Source organism: Brassica rapa, chromosome A03 (assembly GCF_000309985.2).
Source record: "Brassica rapa cultivar Chiifu-401-42 chromosome A03, CAAS_Brap_v3.01, whole genome shotgun sequence".
Taxonomy (NCBI): Eukaryota; Viridiplantae; Streptophyta; class Magnoliopsida; order Brassicales; family Brassicaceae; genus Brassica; species Brassica rapa.
The window spans coordinates 20927143-20946968 of NC_024797.2; the positions used below are offsets into that span (position 1 = coordinate 20927143).

At 33.8% G+C, this 19826-nt stretch overlaps 6 protein-coding genes across 8 annotated transcripts; 4 read left to right on the forward strand and 2 right to left on the reverse strand.

The window, feature by feature from the left end:
- The first annotated feature begins 127 nt into the window (after positions 1-127).
- LOC103860300 (transcription termination factor MTERF2, chloroplastic) lies at positions 128-7336 on the forward strand. The gene is made up of 2 exons (XM_033288317.1): positions 128-6801; positions 7113-7336. The coding sequence occupies exon 1, from the start codon at positions 1461-1463 to the stop codon at positions 2715-2717; it is 1257 nt and encodes a 418-aa protein (XP_033144208.1). The 5' UTR covers positions 128-1460; the 3' UTR covers positions 2718-6801; positions 7113-7336.
- Positions 6452-7336, forward strand: LOC103860301 (dehydrin HIRD11). Its single transcript, XM_009137888.3, has 2 exons — positions 6452-6801; positions 7113-7336. The coding sequence occupies exon 1, from the start codon at positions 6513-6515 to the stop codon at positions 6798-6800; it is 288 nt and encodes a 95-aa protein (XP_009136136.1). The 5' UTR covers positions 6452-6512; the 3' UTR covers position 6801; positions 7113-7336.
- Positions 7337-8587: 1251 nt separating this feature from the next.
- On the forward strand, positions 8588-13330 carry LOC103860304. The gene has a single exon (XM_033288341.1). It carries the CDS (start codon positions 12515-12517, stop codon positions 13190-13192), a length of 678 nt encoding a protein of 225 aa, XP_033144232.1. The 5' UTR covers positions 8588-12514; the 3' UTR covers positions 13193-13330.
- Positions 13315-14435, reverse strand: LOC103860302 (eukaryotic translation initiation factor 1A). Of its 2 annotated transcripts, none has more exons than XM_009137889.3 (2): positions 14258-14435; positions 13315-13896 (listed from the first exon to the last, which is right to left on the reverse strand). In XM_009137889.3, the coding sequence occupies exon 2, from the start codon at positions 13886-13888 to the stop codon at positions 13451-13453; it is 438 nt and encodes a 145-aa protein (XP_009136137.1). In that variant the 5' UTR covers positions 13889-13896; positions 14258-14435; the 3' UTR covers positions 13315-13450. The 2 variants fall into 2 exon arrangements, with proteins under 2 accessions (XP_009136137.1, XP_033144243.1); XM_033288352.1 differs by having other exon boundaries at positions 13315-13891; positions 14217-14348.
- A 647-nt stretch (positions 14436-15082) lies between these two features.
- LOC103860305 (tRNase Z TRZ2, chloroplastic) lies at positions 15083-16983 on the forward strand. 2 transcript variants are annotated; one of them, XR_004456599.1, is made up of 8 exons: positions 15083-15608; positions 15685-15918; positions 15996-16091; positions 16179-16292; positions 16360-16428; positions 16507-16581; positions 16673-16817; positions 16878-16983. XR_004456599.1 is itself a non-coding variant. In XM_009137891.3 (7 exons), exons 1-7 carry the CDS (start codon positions 15228-15230, stop codon positions 16760-16762), a joined length of 1059 nt encoding a protein of 352 aa, XP_009136139.1. In that variant the 5' UTR covers positions 15088-15227; the 3' UTR covers positions 16763-16905. The 2 variants fall into 2 exon arrangements, 1 of the variants encoding a protein (XP_009136139.1); XM_009137891.3 differs by having other exon boundaries at positions 15088-15608; positions 16673-16905.
- On the reverse strand, positions 16785-19589 carry LOC103860306 (3-oxoacyl-[acyl-carrier-protein] synthase, mitochondrial). Its single transcript, XM_009137892.3, has 14 exons — positions 19290-19589; positions 18985-19214; positions 18791-18889; positions 18637-18708; positions 18472-18558; positions 18225-18376; positions 18068-18148; positions 17948-17981; positions 17803-17869; positions 17645-17721; positions 17466-17526; positions 17301-17383; positions 17142-17213; positions 16785-17068 (listed from the first exon to the last, which is right to left on the reverse strand). Exons 1-14 carry the CDS (start codon positions 19399-19401, stop codon positions 16907-16909), a joined length of 1389 nt encoding a protein of 462 aa, XP_009136140.1. The 5' UTR covers positions 19402-19589; the 3' UTR covers positions 16785-16906.
- Between the last annotated feature and the right edge of the window lie 237 nt (positions 19590-19826).

Sequence of the window (19826 nt, forward strand, 5' to 3'; positions counted from 1 at the left end):
TATACAAAATTCTCTACATCTCTTTCCAAATTTAACAAATCTCTCAACTTTTAAAATCAACAAACTCTATAGAAATCTAAGTCCCACTAACACCCCCTTATACTCTATGGCAGCCATTAATTTAATATAGCATGTTCTATAAGAAAAATATATAGCATGTTCTATAATTTATATAAAGAACATGCTGGAAATATGTTATATAAAATGTATAGTAAATGTAATTATTTCGAAAACATTAGTACTACGTATTTAGGATATACACTGTTTGGAGTTCATGGATTTTTATAAAATTTGTTTTAAAACTCGAATACCAATTTCTGGACGTTTCCTATTAGTTGCTAAGTCATAACGATGGTCCATCAAATAAACTTCAATGAACGATGCAAATTATTTGTAGCTTAACCATTGTAAGTTCCATCAAATAAGCTTTACAGAATTAATATTGGCATCACACTAATGTTTATAATCAACAAATATAATTGTCATCTTAACTCACCCCGTGCTAGGCACGGGTCTTCACCTAGTATATGATATAACTGAATGTATGTATCTTGTGTACACATCTCTTCTTATTCGCATTTGAATTTGGAATCTCAGGTCGTTCTCGACACCGTTGACTTTCTTGGTCGAGTTGCCATAGGGTGATCCTTTTACTTAGTTACTTAGTCACACATAGGTTCCATTAATCAGGATTGATGATATCAACTGCGGTTTATTAGCAATTAACAAAACCCTTGATATATTTTATGCTTATGTATCTCCCTGACTCCCTCTATTATGATACCTAAGCTAACTGAAATATCTAAATCCATAGGGTGAGGATATTTCATATTTGGACAGGAGCAGTTAGGGAAGTGGAAGAAGAAACTGGTGTATGTACCTGGCTTTAAACCTCAAAATACATTTATAGTTTTGGATTTTTATAATTATTTTGCAATCTAGTATCCATGTTTTGGTCTGCTCTTTGACTGTTCTATGTACCTGTATGATAGATAATAACAGCAAGTTTGCTATGTATGCCAAGACTCTCTTCACAGTCCTGTTTCTTGGGTTAGTGTCTTTGTTCTTAGATAACCAAAATCCAAAATTTAAGATGCGATCAGCCGGGTTTGCAATGTGTTACAATATCCGAACTGAACTCAGAAAACCTGAACCGAATCCGAACCAAACTTCAAAAGACAAAATTTCATACTCCAGTAAAACTGAAATTTGATTGAACTCGAACTAAACCCGATTAGACATCGAATATGCGTAATAATTTTATTAATCCAAATTCACAAAACTCGTTCCTTGCCGTACCAAGGCCCAATTAAGGCCCAACACACTAATTCAGACAACGTCAGTGTCATAAACAAAATTAGGGTCACTTGTCGACGACTTAATTTGAACAAAGTTCTGAGATTTATTGGTCGCTTCGCTTCCTTCTCGTCTGCTCCTTCAGATTATCGCATTTCACTTTCATGTTTTCTCTGATAATCCGTGAAAGAAAGCAATTAGCGTTGCAGAAATGGCGTAACTTTAGAGTCTCACTGTATTCTCTTCAAAACCCATCTGCTTTTTCCAGCTCATTCTCCTCTGCTGATGTGAGCCCTCGTAAAGGTCAAAACTTTACCGTCTCTTACCTCGTCGAATCTCTAGGCTTCACCACCAAACTCGCAGAATCAATCTTGAGGAAAGTCACCACAGAGGATTCCAACTGTAATCCAGACTCTGTTCTCACTCTTCTTAAAAGTCATGGTTTCACAGATTCTCACATCTCCACCATCATCAGAACTTACCCACGGCTTCTCTCACTAGATGCTGAGTCATCACTCGCTCCCAAGCTTCGGTTCTTAACCTCGAGAGGAGCTTCAACTTCCGAGCTCACCGAGATTCTCTCCAAAGTCCCTAAGATCCTGGGAATCAAAAAGGACAAAGCTTTGAGCAGGTACTACGATTTCGTCAGAGAGATTATTACAGCAACCGACAAGAGTTATTATTCTTTGCCGGAGGGGAGTGCGCAGGGGAACAAACTGAGGAATGTATTGGTTTTGAGAGATATGGGCGTGCCTCAGAGGTTGCTTCTCCCTTTGCTTATCTCCAATCACCACGTCTGTTGTGGGAAAGAAAAGTTTGAAGAAACTCTCAAGAAAGTTGTTGAGATGGGATTCGAACCCGCGACCTTCAGGTTTATTGAAGCTCTCCGCATGCTTTACCAGCTGAGCGAGAGGACAGTACAAGAGAAGCTGAGTTTTTATGGAAAGTTAGGCTTTTCTGAGGAAGATGTGTGGGAGATGTTCAAGAAGAATCCGAGCTTTCTACCGCTCTCTGAGAAGAACGTTTTGAACTCCATCGAAGCGTATCTAGGGTTAGGGTTTACTAGAGATGAGTTTGCGGTGTTGGTCAAGTGTCATCCTCAGTGTCTTAACTACTCTGCTGAGCTGGTGAAGAGGAAGACTGAGTTTCTTGTGAAGGATATGAATTGGCCTGTGAAGGCTTTGGTTTCGAACCCTACGGTGTTTGGATACAACTTGGAGAAGAGGACTATCCCGAGGTGTAATGTAATCAAGGCTCTAATGTCGGAAGGTTTGCTAGGAAGTGAGCTTCCTTCGCTCGGCTCTGTTTTGGTGTGTACGGACCGTGCGTTTTTGAAAAGGTATGTGATGAAGCATGGTGATGATAATAAGAAGCTTGTGGCTGAGTTGATGGCTGTTTTCACCGGAGGTCATGTTTCTTAGATTACAATATACTGATTTAATGTTATGTGCCAGTTTGGTTGATATGATAAAAACAAAGAACTTTTGAGAGATTTTTTTGGTATAATGGTGAATGAAGCACACTAACCTCTCAACTTCTACATAGGAGAAGTCGGTTTTGATAATGCTCTAACACGAGTTAAAATAGTAATTTATTTTGGGACCCAATTTATTTTTATTATTCATCAGGTTTAGTTGGACATAAGCTATCAATAGCATGAACTGAAGAGGATGATCCTCAAAAGCAAGCCCTATAAATGTCGTTGCTGGATAGAAGTACATCAATTAATATTCTAGATGTCATAGAATAATTGCGGTATTAAGGTCGGTTTCATTTTTAACATCAATTAACATTCTAAACAAGCCGTGTTAAGGTCGGTTTCATTTTTTTTCGTAAAAATATAGAAAACATAAATTAGGCTAGAGAAAAAAAGATGTCGACAAAAAGTATTGAGTTGATTAAGTCGGGTCTATAATAAATATGTATATATTATGAATTTTTTTAATTTGTCGGTAAGGAAGTGAGGAGGACAATTATTGATGCTGTTGCCTGTTCCTATCATCTCACTCTTGACAGAGGAGGAGGGTACATGAAAAGAGGAGAGTGCATCTGTCTTCGTTTGTTATCTATTTTTCTTTTAATTGTCATTTTCACCGTTGACAAAAACAAAATTGTCATTTTCACCTCTTATGTTTTCTTGTCAGAAAAAAACCTCATGTATCTTAAGCTATATTAATAAAATCGAGTTTCCTAACTTTTGTAAGAAGTTTATATTTAACTTTGAAATTTATTTCTCAAGAACATCAAAAACTTGCCAGAGTTAAAAAGATAGGAAATAAAAACAAGATCAAAACTTTCAGAAAAAGTTAAGCCCTTTCTCAAAAAAGAAAGAGAAAGTATTTATTCAAAAAGAATCTTCCAGAAAAAGTACCTAATGAAAAAAAGATTTCAATGTTTAAATTATAAATGTATTATTTTGAAAGTACTAATATTAAAGAAATGTCTACTGCTAAAATATGTTGTCTGATGCTAGTTTTGAGATCTAAATACAATGGTCCAAACTTTGGATCGCAATTCAAAATTATAAATATATTTGTTTCTAGTTGATCAAATAAATGTATTTTAACCTTAAAATATAATTAAGAATTGTATGATTCATAACAAACGAATTACATTTGGATTTGCGCATTCCACATATATTTCATTTTTCATTAAAATAAATGTATATTTTATTTTTCACTTAAACAAAAATTTAATTTTTTAGTTTATTTCGTGTTTATTTAAAAATTAAATATATATTTCATTTTAACTAAAACAAAATTTTAAAATATCTAATTAATTTTGTAATTATAACTAATCTCATGTACAATATTTTACTAAATTTACGATACTAATTTAATATAATAATTTTTAATTAAATTTTTTGATCCTTAATCAATAACATTATTCAATTTAGAATTGCATATCACATAATTTAATATATGCTATCACTGAAAATTCAAAACATATAAATTAAGTTAGTGCATGTGAACTATAAAATTGTTGTGTGTTTAAAATATTATATCAAACAATTTGTAATATGTTAAATATTATAGTTAACCATGTAAAATAATTAATTATGTGTATAAAAATGAAAATAATCACACGCACGGTTGTGCAGATCGAGATCAAATTTATTTTTAAAGTAAATAGAAAAATAAAAAGTTACATTATTTAGAATACAATTAACATATCATTTTGTATGTTTTTATATTTATATATCCATAATTTTTATATGTACTTTTAATATTTACTGAGATATAGAATAGAAATATTCTTTTTAATAAAACAAATTTATTAAGATACTATATTGTTATTAGTTTATATTTAAGTATCAAACCATTGCAATATTTGATAAAAAAAATTGTTTCATTAATAGAAAAACGCAATAAGTATATTATTATTTAAAATTTTAATCAAAGAATGTTATTTTCATGATGAAGGATGTTGGTTAGAAAAAATATAGTCAAAAGATTTGTAATAAAGTTAAAATAATAAAAAATAGAAGTTAGTAAAACTGGTTAATATATATATTTAAGCGGATTTTTATGCTACTTGGAGGATGATTGGTAAAGGCTGTAGCTTTATATTTTTTGTTGTAGAATTTAATCCGTAAATTTATTTGCTGTAACTTTCATTGTTGTAGCTTTCTAAAGCACTAATTGTTTGCTCTGGAAATAAAGGTTTTTACAACTATATTTTAATTTTGCAGAGATTTTTTTGATGTGAATTTTTTTAAAAAAAAAGCAAAACTCGATTGGTTGACATATATAGCTCTAGACTAAATTTTGGCTGTCGAAAATATGTACAGCCTAAATCAATCATTCCCTTGGTAAAATTTTTTTAAAAACCTGGCAAATCTATATTATAAATTTTTTAAAAAATAGCAAAATATATTAAAGATAATCTAAGGAAAATCACAAGGAAAACCTAATCAAGTCAAACCACCTAAGCCTCAATATGTGTTAATTAATTTTTGAGATAAATAATGCTTATAGGTTTTATTTTATCTTTTTAATGAAACAAAGTTGTGCAACCCACGTTTAAAAAAAATAGCACAAAGAATAAAAGTTCGAGATCATGCGTTCTGCATGCGTTCATCTCATAAAGATTCGTAGTTGCATTTGGGAAATTTAATAATTCAGTTCCATAATTCTATGGGTATCATCGAGTGTTGTTCCTTTGTCAAAAATTAATGGGAAAAATCAATCGAGTGTTATATGCAATGTTTCATAGGCAATAAAAGAATGTTTCACAGACGATGGAAAAATAGTTTGCGTTTAATTGGGAAAACTCAAAATTCAAAATCAAGTGTTTTAGTCTAAGGGTAAAAGACTCACAACTATAAATCCTGCTTTGAATTCGATTTATCTTGGTCACTCATAATATTTTAAGTGATTAAAAAATATAATTTCTGAAAGTTTCGTGGTAATTAGTCTTTAAATTTAAAAAATCTTTGGAATTATACCAGGATTATAAAAAAAAATTATTTTCTAGAATCATTAATATGATATATCGACATTAATACGGTAAATAATACTAGTATCAACTGAATGAATCTATTATTTGAATGAAAATAAATTGAAAAATACATTTTGTAAATATAATAGAAGGGAAAGTTAATTTAAAGAATATTCATATTTTAATCAAATATAAATTTATGATATATTATGATTTATTAAGTTACTAATGATTGGTCACTAACTAACCTTTATATAGTAGATTATATATAATGAATTTATTTTAAAAGAGTAAATTTCATTTAACAACTTTGTTGAGATTTAGTAGGTGTCTAGAGTCGAACCCCAAAGAGCCAATCAGGAATTGCCATCTGAAAATATTTTGTTCTAAACCGGGTCATAAATCTGACATAGTTAAAGTAATATATACTTGCCGACAAAAAAAGGAAATATATATTTTATATGCAAATTGAAAACTTATATCTTACATATATAGTTGAAAATATCTAGAAGAATACAATTCTCTTCTTTCTTTTCAAATGAATATAATCTACCCAATAATTCATATTATTATTGCCATAAAGAATCAATTTTGTCTATTGAAAAAAGTAAATCTTATCTTCGCCACGCCACCACTACCTAATTGGACAAAATCATTCACGGATATTTTACCCATTGACGCTATAAATAGAGACCCTTGAGATCCTATAGTTTATCATCAAAACAATAACAACCATAAAGAGAGATTTAATTTAATAGAAAAGAAAGAGATCAAAGATGGCAGGAATCATCAACAAGATCGGTGATGCTCTCCATATCGGAGGAGGCCACAAGGAAGACGAGCACAAGAAGGAGGAACACAAGAAACACGCCGACGAGCACAAGAGTGGTGAGCACAAAGAGGGTATCGTTGATAAGATCAAAGACAAGATCCACGGTGGAGAAGGCCACAGCAGCGGAGACCACAAACATGACGGTGAGAAGAAAAAGAAGAAGGACAAGAAGGAGAAGAAACACCATGATGATGGTCACCACAGCAGCAGCAGTGACAGCGACAGCGATTAAGGTTTGTGTTTTTTTTTTTTCTCATTTCTTTACTTTTTATTTAGAAACTGGAGATCTGATCACTGAAACGTGTATTGTCTGAAGGATTTGAGTTTTCATGTCCCAACCATATTATAGATCTATTATTTCTCAACAACCTCTGGTTACAAATCGTAGGTTATCAAATTGTATTTTTCTCGCTCTAGAAATTTTAGGAATCATAAGTACTTTTTCAAAACGACCGATTTAATTATTTTCTTTAAAAAATAAAAACATCAATTTATATTGCGATTATAATTGTGTTGATTTACTTGAGTACTTTTAAATTTGTAGGTAAGAAAGTGAGGAAGACTATCAATGCTGCTGTTGTCTGTTCCTGTCCTTTTACTCTTGATAGAGAGGGAGGGGTAGATGAAAAGAGAAGAGTGCATCTGTCTTCCTTTGTTATCTAATTTTCTTTTAATTGTCGTTTTCACCTCTTATGTTTAATGTTTTCTTGTCAGAAAAATAAACCTCATGTATCGTAATCTACATTAATAAAATCGAGTTTCCTAACTTTTATGAAGTTTATATTTAACTTTGAAATTTGTTTCTCAAGAAGATCAAAACCCTGCCAAAGTTAAAAAGATAGAAAATAAAAACAAGATCAAAACTTCCAGAAAAGTACCTAAGGAAAATGGATTTCATTTAAATAATAAATTCAAGTTTTTCGAAAGTACTAAAAAAGAAATGTCTAATTAGTTTCTAGATCTGAATAAAATGGCCCAATGTTTTTAAAATATCTTCTTGGTTCATATATTGATTTTTTTGTGTGTTTCTGATGTTTACAGGGGCCTTGTCAAAATTTTAAGTGGGCTTGATAAAGAAACCCTTAACCAAAGGAAATCAGAAGAAATACCTAACTTAATGGTCCGGGTAAGCCGACAAACCCGGAACAAACAGGGTACCGAAAACCATAGCTAAACCAACGCATTGAAGAACAATCAGAACGTAGCTGCTAAATCTTTGTTCTTGAGATAATGCTTACATATACAACATCTTGATTGAATGAGAACGGCAATGATTAGCTCCCACTAGGCTAGTCTAGGAGTTCATCAATGGCTAGCATTAGGGGGAATAACTCATGTGATTGGAATTGGGATGAGAGAAAATTAAAGAGTGAAATGGAAAATGGGCACATGGAGTGACAAAAGGCTTGGGAAGTAAAAAATGAATGAGAAAGCTCCAAGTAAAATTGAAAAGCATTGGCATGAAAGAAAAATAATATAAACATGAAAGAGACGACAAAAAGAGCTGATCGCTAAAAAGAAAAAGAAACTTCCAGATAACCCAAGTTGTATTGAAGAGTTCAAATTTGTAGACCACAATGGTTTTGAGTAGAGTATGGTTTGAAAAATGATCAAAAGATGTTGTCGAAGGAAGTTGGTTGATATAGGATTCAATCATGATAACCGGAGGGATCTGATTGAATTGAACCAAGCTTGAGGACCCGGTTAAGAAGTCCGGTTTAGAGCTTAATGAGATTTGTGTAATTAACAAAGTCAAAGCAGACTCAAAGGGAAGCCGTTAGAGTTTGTTACAAGGAGGTTAGCGCAGAGTGACATGTCACGTCGAGTCGATGAGTGTGTATACTCGAGTGGGGAGAGTGAGTCATTTTGTACGAGAGCTAAGTGAGATCAATTGTGGTTTCGGGTGAGAGATTACATTGTATTAAAGAGAGAAAAAAGAGAGAGTACAGTGGTGAGAGTCTCGGCGGTTTTTCGTTGATAGAGAGAGACGACGTCCTTTTATCTCATACCTCTTAGTGGATTCCGAGGAGAAACCTCGGCCAGACATAGGATCGCGGTTTGTGTCCGAACTGCTGGATAATAAATCACTTGTGTTCTTTACGCTTTCTGCTTTACATTTCATCGCATCTAATTATCGAATCATTCACACAAGATCGAACATAATATGACTCTAAACGGATGTATGTCAAGCTAGATCTCTCAAGAGATGTGTGCGTTGAATTGAGTTGATTTAAGAGTATAATGCAATCTAGTACTGGTAAGAAAATGAAAAATGTAATTATATACATAAATTGCTCTGTCTTACAAAAATTATGCATACTATTTTTAGCATTCTATTTTTGAGATTTAAACCGCCTCAAAGGCTCAAGCAACCACTTCAAACCTTTTCTTACCAAGTCAATTGATTGGGATCAACTTCTAATTTATGAGACTACACTTTGAGATATGATAATTGAATGTGAGAGTTGGTTGATGGTTAAGTGTGTTGATTCTTGGTATTGTGTGTACAGGAAAGATCTGAAGTAGAGATGAGCCTTGAAAAATTAGAATGGAATAAAGAGTTTGTTCTTGCTATTTTTATGATTTTCTAAAGACATCATGTTGAACGCTTTGTTGGATTTCTTATAGAATTTACTCAAAGTCTGCTTGACACAATAAAATCAAGCGAATAGTTACATACATCCACTAAGAGTTCATGTTTATCTCCTTCAATCACCCGGAAATTCGAACTTCAGCTAAGTAAAAATTACCAATCGTTAATAACTAATAGTTCCCAAATTAAAAAAAATTTAATGAAAAATGTGATTTTTAAAATAAAAACTTATTGGATAAAATTAGAGGTAAATGGAAGATAATAGAGTCGTGTGTTTAAGGAATAAAAGAAGACGACGTAAATTTCAATAAACCTTGTTATTTTGTTGTTGTTTATGGTTGTTAACAAAATAATGATAATGACAATTTCATAAATAAATGAAGGTGGTAAAGTTGTTCGATATATTTTTTGACTTTCAAAAATAAATATATAATGGTATTTTTGTAAACAACTTGATATGTTAGGGATGAAATATGAAAATAAAAATATACAGTAAATTGAAAAACTGGTTAGTTTTGTTTGTGTTAAGAGTTTTGGGTTGGTTTTGCAATGAATCCTAATATTTTAGGTAATAAACTGAATTTTAGAAATTCGGTATCCATTAAGTTTTCGATTAGATTTCTGTTCGATTTTATTTTATTTTTGGTATAAAAAATCGTTCAGATATTTGTTAACATCAATTCCGTTTCAAATTTTTTGTTCGGTTTTGGTTCTCGGTTTCATTGTCCAAGGCTAGGAAAGGTAGTATTTGCGTTTTATTTTATAACTCTAACTCTAAGTAGGTAATATTGGCTTTTATTTTATATCTCAAGTCAATGGTCTTTTAGTTTTGGCGTTTTTAGTGACCATTTCAAAACAAAACAAAAGAGGTATCCCATGGCCCCATAGGAAGAAAATTGAAGGACTCAAGAATTTACTTCGAAGGTGATAAGTTGACTTGACTTTACAATATATCGAACCTTCCAACTCACAAATCACAATTCACGAATAGTATATTGTTTGCACTCAGGACTGATTCAAATCATACAAAAAATTAAATTTTTTGATTTAAAATGTTTATTTATAGATAAATGTATTGTTTTGTCGTGCATAATATGCATCTCTAACGATCTAAAAAATCTTTAACAAACAAAACAAAAAAGGAACAGATCGATTGCACATATTTATTAGAAGAAAAATATTTTCTTAATTTTGACAATAATTATAACTGCAAAAAATAAACTATTTAATACTTGTGAATACCATTTAAGGGCCAAAATTTAGAAAAAATAAACGAATCTAAGAAAATTATGCAAATTGTTTTTTTTTTTGTGCACATCAAATTGGTTTGTTAAAAATGAAATATAATATGTAAGCAGTTCTTTTCAGTTGATCATATTTAACTGGAAGAAATCTATACTATTAAAAGAAAATCAGTTTTGAAAAATCTACTTATAAAAGATTGTTAGACCCTTTCACTAGATTATTAATATTTTTGTCTTATCTTAAATTTATACTAACAATATATTACCATATATTTCTTTAACAATGATTTAATCAATTTAATAGGTGATATAACTAGATTTCCTAAATTTTCTAAGATTTGCCTTAAATAAAATATTTTAAATTTTTGTGACATGAATCAAAGCCATCTGTGATACTTATATATTTGTCGATCATATCTACAATATAGCCTAAAAGATAATTAGCTATATATTAATTAATAATAAATAATACTCATTTCTTTAATGTAAACAAAATATTGTGAGATTCACGAGTGGACTATCATTATTTAAACACATGACATATAGACTATGCAATCAGAAAATATTTACTTACAGTTTTAACAATTTATGGTTCACGACTTCGTATAATTTTGACTGGTAAAGCTAAAACTACACATATCAAACACATATCAGATCTACTGAATACACAAGTTTAACAATATTGATTTTTATATTTGTATATAGTCCATGGAGTTTATATTAAAATGATTTACAGTTATATATTTGTCAACCTTAGAGCAGTGTCCCTGAATGTGTATATATGTGGAAGGATAATCTTAAACTCTAAATCCTGAAAATAATAAATATATATACTGGTGTATAAAATATATGGTCAGTGAAATTTTGTCTACCTTAATATATTTACAAAATGGTTCAACTAATTCCCCTTAATAAAATGGTCCAAACAATATAGGTTCGTTAATACTTCACATCCACGCAAGGTGCAAAACCGCTATAACAATCGCAAATGTTTTCATATGTTCAATAGTATAGATATTCTTAATACTGAAAAATATGAATCACTCAAAAATGTGAATAAAAATGTGGATTATTAATACTGAAAAAACTGAATCACTCCAATATTCTTATAAGAAATATTTAAATTTATCTGAATTATCCGATATTTCATCCAAAAATAAAAATATGACTTTTACCTGAATTATTTAAGATTATCCTTAAAGCGAGAACCAAACGAGAACCGAATTGAACTCAAGATTTTAACAGGTTTTTAAGATTGGTATCTAAAACAAACTAAAAACCAAAACAACTAAACTGAAACCAAACTCAAACTTATAAATAACTAAACAGCTCCTATATTTCTTGAATAAAAGAATCAAAAATCGAATCAAAACCGAACTAAAACCCTAAAAAGAACTGAATCGAAACCGAACGCGTAGCTTTAAACATATTAGTGAACTAACAAATAATAAGTTTATCAATAAAAAAAATCCTGCACTTTTAAGCGCAGGTCAAAATCTAGTTTGTCTTTTAAAATATTTTCCTAAATATTATGTTGATTAAGTAAATTAAATTACACATCTAGAAACTATAATGCTATACGGCTATTTCAAAAAATAATTGAGGGCAGATTATAATAGGGGGAATATGCAAAATTATATGAGAAATTATATGAGATGGTACATCATTGGAATGTTTTATTTACATATACTTCAACATTATGTATTATTAAAAAACAAATCTTCGGAAACAACCAAAGATGAGGACATGTAGCTTGAGCTTGTGTTATAATTATCGACATCTCCATCACAGAAGTTCAAATCCGACATAACCAATGTTACTGAAAAAATTATCATCACAAAAAAAATTGTTGTTTTCTTAATAAAAAAAACATAAACTAAGTAAAATTAACGTATGAATAAATCCGAAATAATCAAACCCAAAAGAAAAACAAGACGCGTTGCGTTTGAATGCTTCAAAAGAGAAGATAAATTGTTTTAGCCAAAAAAATAAAATAAATAACGAAGTCAAGCGCAACCCATCCACTCATCTATAAAAGGAGAAATAGATTCCCAAACTTGTTTCTCATTCACCATTCTTCACTCAGTTCAAAGAGGAGATAAAGAGAAAATGACGGAATTTCAGAAACAAGAAAGAGGAGTGAAGAAGATGAAGATAGTCGCTAAGATTATAGCCTTGGCTTCCATTTTCTCTCTTCTTCTATCTTACTCTTCTTTAGTCTCCTCTCTTCAACAAAGTCTCCATTTGCTTTCCATGTATATCAGCCTTGTGGACAAGAAGTACATGTTCTTGTTATGCAATGGTATTGTAGGCTTTATCATGGGAAATTTCAAAACCCTTTTGCACGGCAGTACTGCCATGAACATCGTTGAAGAAACGGAAGAACTAAGGATCAACCACATGCGAAAATCAGAAATGAAGAGAGTAGTGGCGCTACTTGGAGAACAGCGTGTATCCAAAAAAGAAGAGGGAGAAGTAGTGGCACTACTTGGAGAACAGCGTGTATCCAAAGGAGAAGTAGTGGCACTAGTTGGAGAACAGTGTGTATCCAAAGAAGAAGACGGAGAAGAAAGGGTTGATTTATTTCGAGAAGAAGAAGTTACAATAGTCTTTGAGGATGACAATGGAGGTAAAGACCTCACTGTCATTACAATAGATGAGCATGATGATGATGAGATAAATGACAACTTATTAAGTTCTGAAGATTTGAACAAGAAATGTGAGGAGTTCATCAGAAGGATGAAGGCTGGGATCAGATCAGAGTCCCGGACGTTACTTACCTCTTAGATATGTGATTGTTTTTAGAGCATATTTATCAGCTTAGCGTTACTATATTCACATTCTCTTTTTTTGTTTGTTGTTGAATAGATTCTGTATTTTGGTAAATTTTAATCACTGTAACAAGAAACTAAGAATCCAAACCAATCTAAGAACATAAAAGTATCCAACAATAATGTATTACCACCTGTTTCTTCTGTAAACTCAAAAAGTCACGCGTCTCAAATTGACAATACAAGCCAGAAAAGAAAAAAACCAAACAACACCTTAGATCCTATCGATATCCTCATCCTCAAAGTGGACAAGAGCTTGATCGTCATTTTCATCATCTTCTTCGAGATCACCAACGATACCTTCGTTGAGACGAGTGTTCTCCGGAAGCTCACCGTAAGCCTTGAGAAGCCTCGCCTCGTCAGACATGTACTTGAGGATGACGTCAGCCTTGTCGTCCTGGTAGTCTCTCAGACCAACGAGTATGATGTCGCCCGCCGCGATCCAGACCTTCTTGTGCATCTTGCCGCGGATGTGGCAGAGACGCTTGGTGCCGTCGATGCACATGCACTCGCATCTTCCGTTGCCGAGCATGCGAAGGACTTGAGCGTATTCTTGTCCGTCTTCTTTGAAGATAAGCTCGCGCTTCTCGTCGTCAGCTTCGTTCTTTCCTCTCTTCCTGTTCTTTCCTCCCTTTCCCTTGTTCTTCGGCATGGTGGTAACTGTTAAATTAAATAGACAAATGATTCAGTTCACAAGGTTCTGTCTTAAAAACATGCAAAAAACAACAGTTCAAGGTTCTGTCTTAAAAACATGCAAAAAACAAAACTCTTGTCTCTTAGAAAACAAAAGCAGATTCAATTTCGAGCAAGGAGTACAGAAGAATCCTAAAACTACAAAATCAAACACTATCACGATAAGCTGGTGGTAGCAAGATCGATCGAAGATACATAGACCTCGCCGATTCAATTAACGATTACGAGACCGGGAACCTTAAATCTAGAGGTAAGAGATGAAATGAATCACATAGAAGACGAGGATCTACAACTAAGAAGCGATCTGGGACAAAGCTAAGAAGAAAACCTCTGGGCTGGGATTAGATTCGGAGATTCCTCTGTTTCTCTTTGGTTATGGATCAAACGTTTTTTCTGAAGCCGTGCGGCTGCGAAAGACCTTTTTATCGATCTCTTTGGATAGGTCGGTGCTTGTTATTTTAATACCACTTTGGTTTAGGTGTTATTACCAAACCATGCCATTCATTTCTCTATTCTCCCAGTCTAACACACGGTCTAGGCCTGGGTATTGGTCCAAATTCAGATCGGTTCGGTTCGGGTTACTTGGTTTAGAAGAAAAAAGAAACAAATTTAAATCCAAACAATTATGTTTGGTTCTGATTAGGTAAGCGATCTATTGAGTTTGAGTTTTGTAAAAGAAATCTTTAAACCAAAATATATTGGGATCCTAATTTTAGTCCAATTTCCATTGGTCAATTTTTAATTAATGATTTTAGTATTTAAACTAAATTTAATAAAATTTAAGTGTTGGATATATAAAAATTTAAAAGAATTAATCTCTACTTAAAGTCTTTTTAAATAGTTCAAATATTATAAAATATACATTTTATTTTTATCATCAACTTTTTTAAAATATTATATATAAACTAATAAAGATATTAAATTTTCTTGTTGACAAAAAAATATATTAAATTTTCTTAGCCCTAATCATATTTCATAAATACTAAATCATAAATTGTAATCACTAAATCAAAAATAAAAATATATAATATTGATTAATGATGTTTAAGGAATATTTTTCATTGTGTGGCTTTTTCTTTAAAAAAACTGATTTAATGATATTTCTCTTTAAATACATAAATAACAGATTTAAATATTGGTCTGGGTTTCTACCACAAAAAAAAAAAATCGGTCTGGGTTTGGATTGAAACATTTCGGTTTGGTTTGGGTTCTTCCCTATCTTTTGTTTCCCTCATCACTCTTCACTGCAAAAGAGAGAAAACCCAAAAACCTCCGCAAAACCTTTCTATCCAAAAAAAATGCAGCTCTCGGTTCCAATCTCACCTTCCAAGCCCTCACCACCAATCTTCCCTTTCTCCAATCGACTCGGCCCTCCACCGATCCACCACCTATTACACACCCCCCGCGCCAGCTTCGCGACCCCCCTCCGAGTCTCCGGCTACTTCTCCTCCATCAGCCGAGCAATCGAGGAAGAAGAAGAGTACCGCAAGGCACGCGCCGCCGTGCACCGCAAAGGCGTCGAATTGGACGGCTACGCCATCGAGGGCGTCTCCGTCGGCGGCCACGAGACCTGCGTCATCGTCCCCGAGCTCAAATGCGTCTTCGACATCGGACGGTGCCCTTCACGCGCCATCCAGCAGAAGTTCCTTTTCATCACCCACGCGCATCTCGATCACATCGTAACCTCTCTCTCTCTCTCTGTTCAAGATTCAGTTATTTGAATGGATAAGGTTTTGATGATGGTTCTTGTCTCAGGGAGGTTTACCGATGTATGTGGCTAGCCGTGGGTTATACAACCTCGAGCCGCCGAAGATATTCGTGCCGCCGTCAATTAAAGAAGATGTTGAGAAGCTTCTTGAGATTCACAGGAGTATGGGTCAAGTCGAGCTCAACGTTGAACTCATTCCACTCAGCGTTGGTGAGACATATGAGTTGCGCAATGACATTGTCGTTAGACCATTTGCTACCAACCACGTCATACCCAGTCAGGTACTACTAGACGATGTCGTTTATAGTATATACCAGTTTTTTCTACTGCTTCTTTTCTAATAATGTCTTTCTCTTAGGGATATGTGATCTACTCGGTGAGGAACAAGTTGAAGAAGCAGTATGGTCACCTTAAAGGCAAACAGATCGAAAAGATTAAAAAAACTGGCGTTGAGGTTTTGTTTCTTGTGAAGTCAATATTTTGCCAATTGATGTGAAAAAGGGGGAGAAATGAAAACATATTATGTTGAAATTAATTACAGATTACAGATATGATATTGTCCCCTGAGATAGCTTTCACTGGAGATACAACTGCAGAGTATATGCTTGACCCTCGTAACGCTGATGCTTTGAGAGCTAAAATTCTTATAACCGAGGTGCTTGCTTACTTAAAATCCTAAAATTTAGTTACTATAGCTTCTGAGCTTTTAATGTATTTGGCAGGCTACCTTCTTGGATGAAAGTTTTAGCAATGAGCATGCGCAGTCACTTGGTCACACTCATATATCTCAGGTAATGATCGATTCTATTTTATGTTTAAACATTCGTAGGACTACACTGTAAAAGGAATCTTCCATGAGCAAATTGCAGATCATTGAGAATGCAAAGTGGATTCGGAGCAAAACTGTGTTGTTAACGCATTTCTCATCACGTTACAATATAGAGGTGATCATCTCATTTGAATTCATGATCTTAGTTATAGTTGTTTAATCCCTTACCATGTATTTCATCATATACTTGTGGTTGTAATGTGCAGGAAATTCGTGAAGCTGTGCTCAAGTTGCAATCAAAAGTGTCCGCAAAAGTTATTCCTCTTACAGAAGGATTTAAGTCAAGATATTCTTGAGAGAGTGCAAACAATAATAGTGTGATTTGAAACCATCTTTATCAACGAATGTAAGTTAACTAGGAGAAATGAAAAGAAAATTTATTCTATTATGCAACATTGTAATTGAAGAAAGATTGGTACAAAACTTTTGCCATGCTGACTTTAGATTGAGGCAAAGAGCAAAGATGCATTTGTTCCACCAAAGCCAAAAGAGTTTGACATCGCAGTCTTAACTAGCATCTCTTTCGAAGTGGTTAAAGGCATGAAACTCTTGTCGAAGATGGGATCCGGATTCTTGACATTCAGTGTCAGAGGAGCAACTCCCTACAAAGTTTGTTTGGTTAGGCTACAAATCTTTAGTCATTGAACAAGAGCACAATGAAGTGTGAATGCTTACGTGGTGTATAGCAAGAACGCTGAAAATAGCTTCTACAGCTCCGGCTGCTCCAAGAAGATGACCAGTAGCTCCCTTTTAAGTCAAACCAAGCAAACTCTTATTTAATTGTCGACACAGTTACTACTTAATACAATAACATCACCAGGGATTTTTTTTAACCTTGGTGGAGGAGAAAGCCAATGTGCCTGAAGTGGCGTGATCAGAGAATACGGTCTTGATAGCCCTTGCTTCCACAGCATCGCCTAGAAAATGGATGCAAGAGTTAACAACGGAGTTGTAAAACTAAATAGAATTAATTAAACAAAAGGTTTCAATCTTTTTTACCTATTGGGGTAGATGTTGCGTGTGCGTTTACATAATCAACTTCATTTGGACTCAAACCAGACTGAAAAGTCATGGACAGTAAAAGGCAAATCACTAGAATTCAAACCGATAAAAAAAAAAAACATAAATGATCCAACAGAAACCATAGTGTACTATAACAACAGCTATGGAGCTTATACCTGTTTTAAGGCACGTGTCATGGCCAAAACAGCTCCCTTTCCATCTTCAGGAGGTTGAGTAATATGGTGTGCATCGCCTAAATGCCAACAAGATTCATTCTTATGAAAACTCAAAATGTGTTTTACTTTGTTTTTACTGTAATGTATGAGAGCTTAACCTGACATCCCATATCCACAAAGCTCAGCATAAATTTTTGCTCCACGTCTTTTTGCATGCTCAAGTTCCTATTGTTTATAACCATAATGAGAAGAGATTTAAACCAATAAAATAGCTGAGGGGGTGACTTTAGTTTAGAGTCTCACCTCCAATACTATAACCCCTGAGCCTTCCCCTATCCTGCAACCAAAATTAAAAAATGTTATGACCTCAATATCTCCAAAACAGATTCTTTCAAATAAACAACCAAGGAGAATGTAACTCACACAAAACCATCCCGGCCACAATCGAAAGGCCGTGAAGCTTCTTGCGGTGATGAATTGAACTTAGTCGACAAAGCTCTTGATCTGGACAGAGAAAAGAGAACAATGAATTTACAAGTGAATTTTTAAAGGAAGCAGACAAAGCGTGTTAGTTAGTTACCTAGAGAATCCAGCAACGGAGAGAGCATCAATGCTGGACTCAGTTCCACCTGCTACCATAACATCTGCATCTCCAAACTGAATCATCCTAGTGGCATCCCCTATAGAGTGCGCACCAGTTGCGCAAGCTGTCACAGCAGCATGGTTTGGCCCCTATATTCAAAAGCATGAACTAGGACTCATGTTTTCATAATCTAAGATGTTCATACTGTTTTTATCATACAAAAGTAACAAGAACTCCAACAAACCTGGAATCCATACTTCATGCTCACGTGACCAGATGCCATGTTTACTAATATCTTTGGGATGAAAAAGGGACTAAGCCGCCGCAGCCTCTGCATCATCACCATAATCGTTACGCTGTGATACACAGAAACTTCATGAACCAATAGAGACAAGAGAAATGTCTAAACCTTTTCACAAATCATCTGAGCTGCCTCTACAATGTCACTTATACTTCCGATTCCACCGCCAATAGACACTCCCTGATATTCCCAAATTTCCAAAAACTATAAGAAACCAAACCAAAAAAATAAAGATGGCAGATGTAAATCATTAACACTTAACTGTTCTTTCTTTTTCTTCCTCTTCGGTTGGTAACCACTCTGCATCTCTCAATGCTTCATCCGCAGCACACAAAGCATATCCAATGAACTTCGCAATCGCCTCCAGGATCCAAAAAAATGCATTATAACAGAACCTTTAAATATATATGAATATATCTGACAAACCACATCAGGTAAGAAGTTGAGCTAAGATACCTTGGAGTTTAGCCAAAGACCCTCATCAAATTCACCTGGGTTTGATCCATAAGGCACAAAGGCGGCAACTTTAGAGGAAAGCTGATCAAAAGTATACAACTTTGTCTCTTCATCAAACGAACTCATCTTGAGATCATCAGGTGTCAGTCCTCTAATTCCACTTTCTCCACCAATCAAACGCCTCCATGTTGTCTCAACGCCTCGTCCAAGTGGAGTCACCATTCCCAGACCTGAAGGAACAAAGTTAAGTCAGAGGAGTTTACGCATATGTAAAAGACATGGAAGACTTTGAAGGAGACTGAGACCGGTGACAACAACGCGGCGATGTGAGGAAGAAGAAGAAGAGGATGTAGAGATAAAGCGGTTTAAGCTGAAGCGAGTAGTGTTCAAGTTTCTGCGAAGGAAAGAGGTCGCCATTTCGCGCGCAGAGACGACGGCGGTGACGGCTGGATACGACGGCGATAAAGAGGAGGAGCAGGGATTTGTTTTTTGAAGTTTTTTTTTTATCTTGAATAAGAAGAGAACGGTTAGATTGTTTAGTTAACCGGTGGTTTAACCAATCAATCGGTAAGTCAGGCATGTTAATTATGCAACTGCAAACAATTTCAAACTAGAATGGTTCTTGGTTAGTAGGACCCCGAACACCCTCTCTAATGGCTTAATCTAATTTTTACTCTAAAATAGACTAATTCTATAATAAAGTGAGTTTGCTTTAATGGTACTCTATTTTAAAGTAGAAAATAGAATGATGAACAAAAAAAAAGTTATTCTATATTTGGAGTAAACATATTTCTCTATCTATAATAGAGTGAGAAATAAAATACTATTGGAGTATTTTTTAC

Coding starts and splice junctions, on each gene's coding strand:
- LOC103860300 (XM_033288317.1), top strand. CDS start 1,461: ATGTTTTCTCTGATAATCCGTGAAAGAAAGCAATTAGCGTTGCAGAAA.
- LOC103860301 (XM_009137888.3), top strand. CDS start 6,513: ATGGCAGGAATCATCAACAAGATCGGTGATGCTCTCCATATCGGAGGA.
- LOC103860304 (XM_033288341.1), top strand. CDS start 12,515: ATGACGGAATTTCAGAAACAAGAAAGAGGAGTGAAGAAGATGAAGATA.
- LOC103860302 (XM_009137889.3), bottom strand. CDS start 13,888: ATGCCGAAGAACAAGGGAAAGGGAGGAAAGAACAGGAAGAGAGGAAAG.
- LOC103860305 (XM_009137891.3), top strand. CDS start 15,228: ATGCAGCTCTCGGTTCCAATCTCACCTTCCAAGCCCTCACCACCAATC. Junction 16,092..16,178: donor TTAAAAAAACTGGCGTTGAG/GTTTTGTTTCTT, acceptor AATTAATTACAG/ATTACAGATATGATATTGTC. Junction 16,429..16,506: donor GTCACACTCATATATCTCAG/GTAATGATCGAT, acceptor AGCAAATTGCAG/ATCATTGAGAATGCAAAGTG.
- LOC103860306 (XM_009137892.3), bottom strand. CDS start 19,401: ATGGCGACCTCTTTCCTTCGCAGAAACTTGAACACTACTCGCTTCAGC. Junction 18,559..18,636: donor CTCAGATGATTTGTGAAAAG/GTTTAGACATTT, acceptor GTGATGATGCAG/AGGCTGCGGCGGCTTAGTCC. Junction 17,214..17,300: donor TGGCTTTCTCCTCCACCAAG/GTTAAAAAAAAT, acceptor TTGACTTAAAAG/GGAGCTACTGGTCATCTTCT.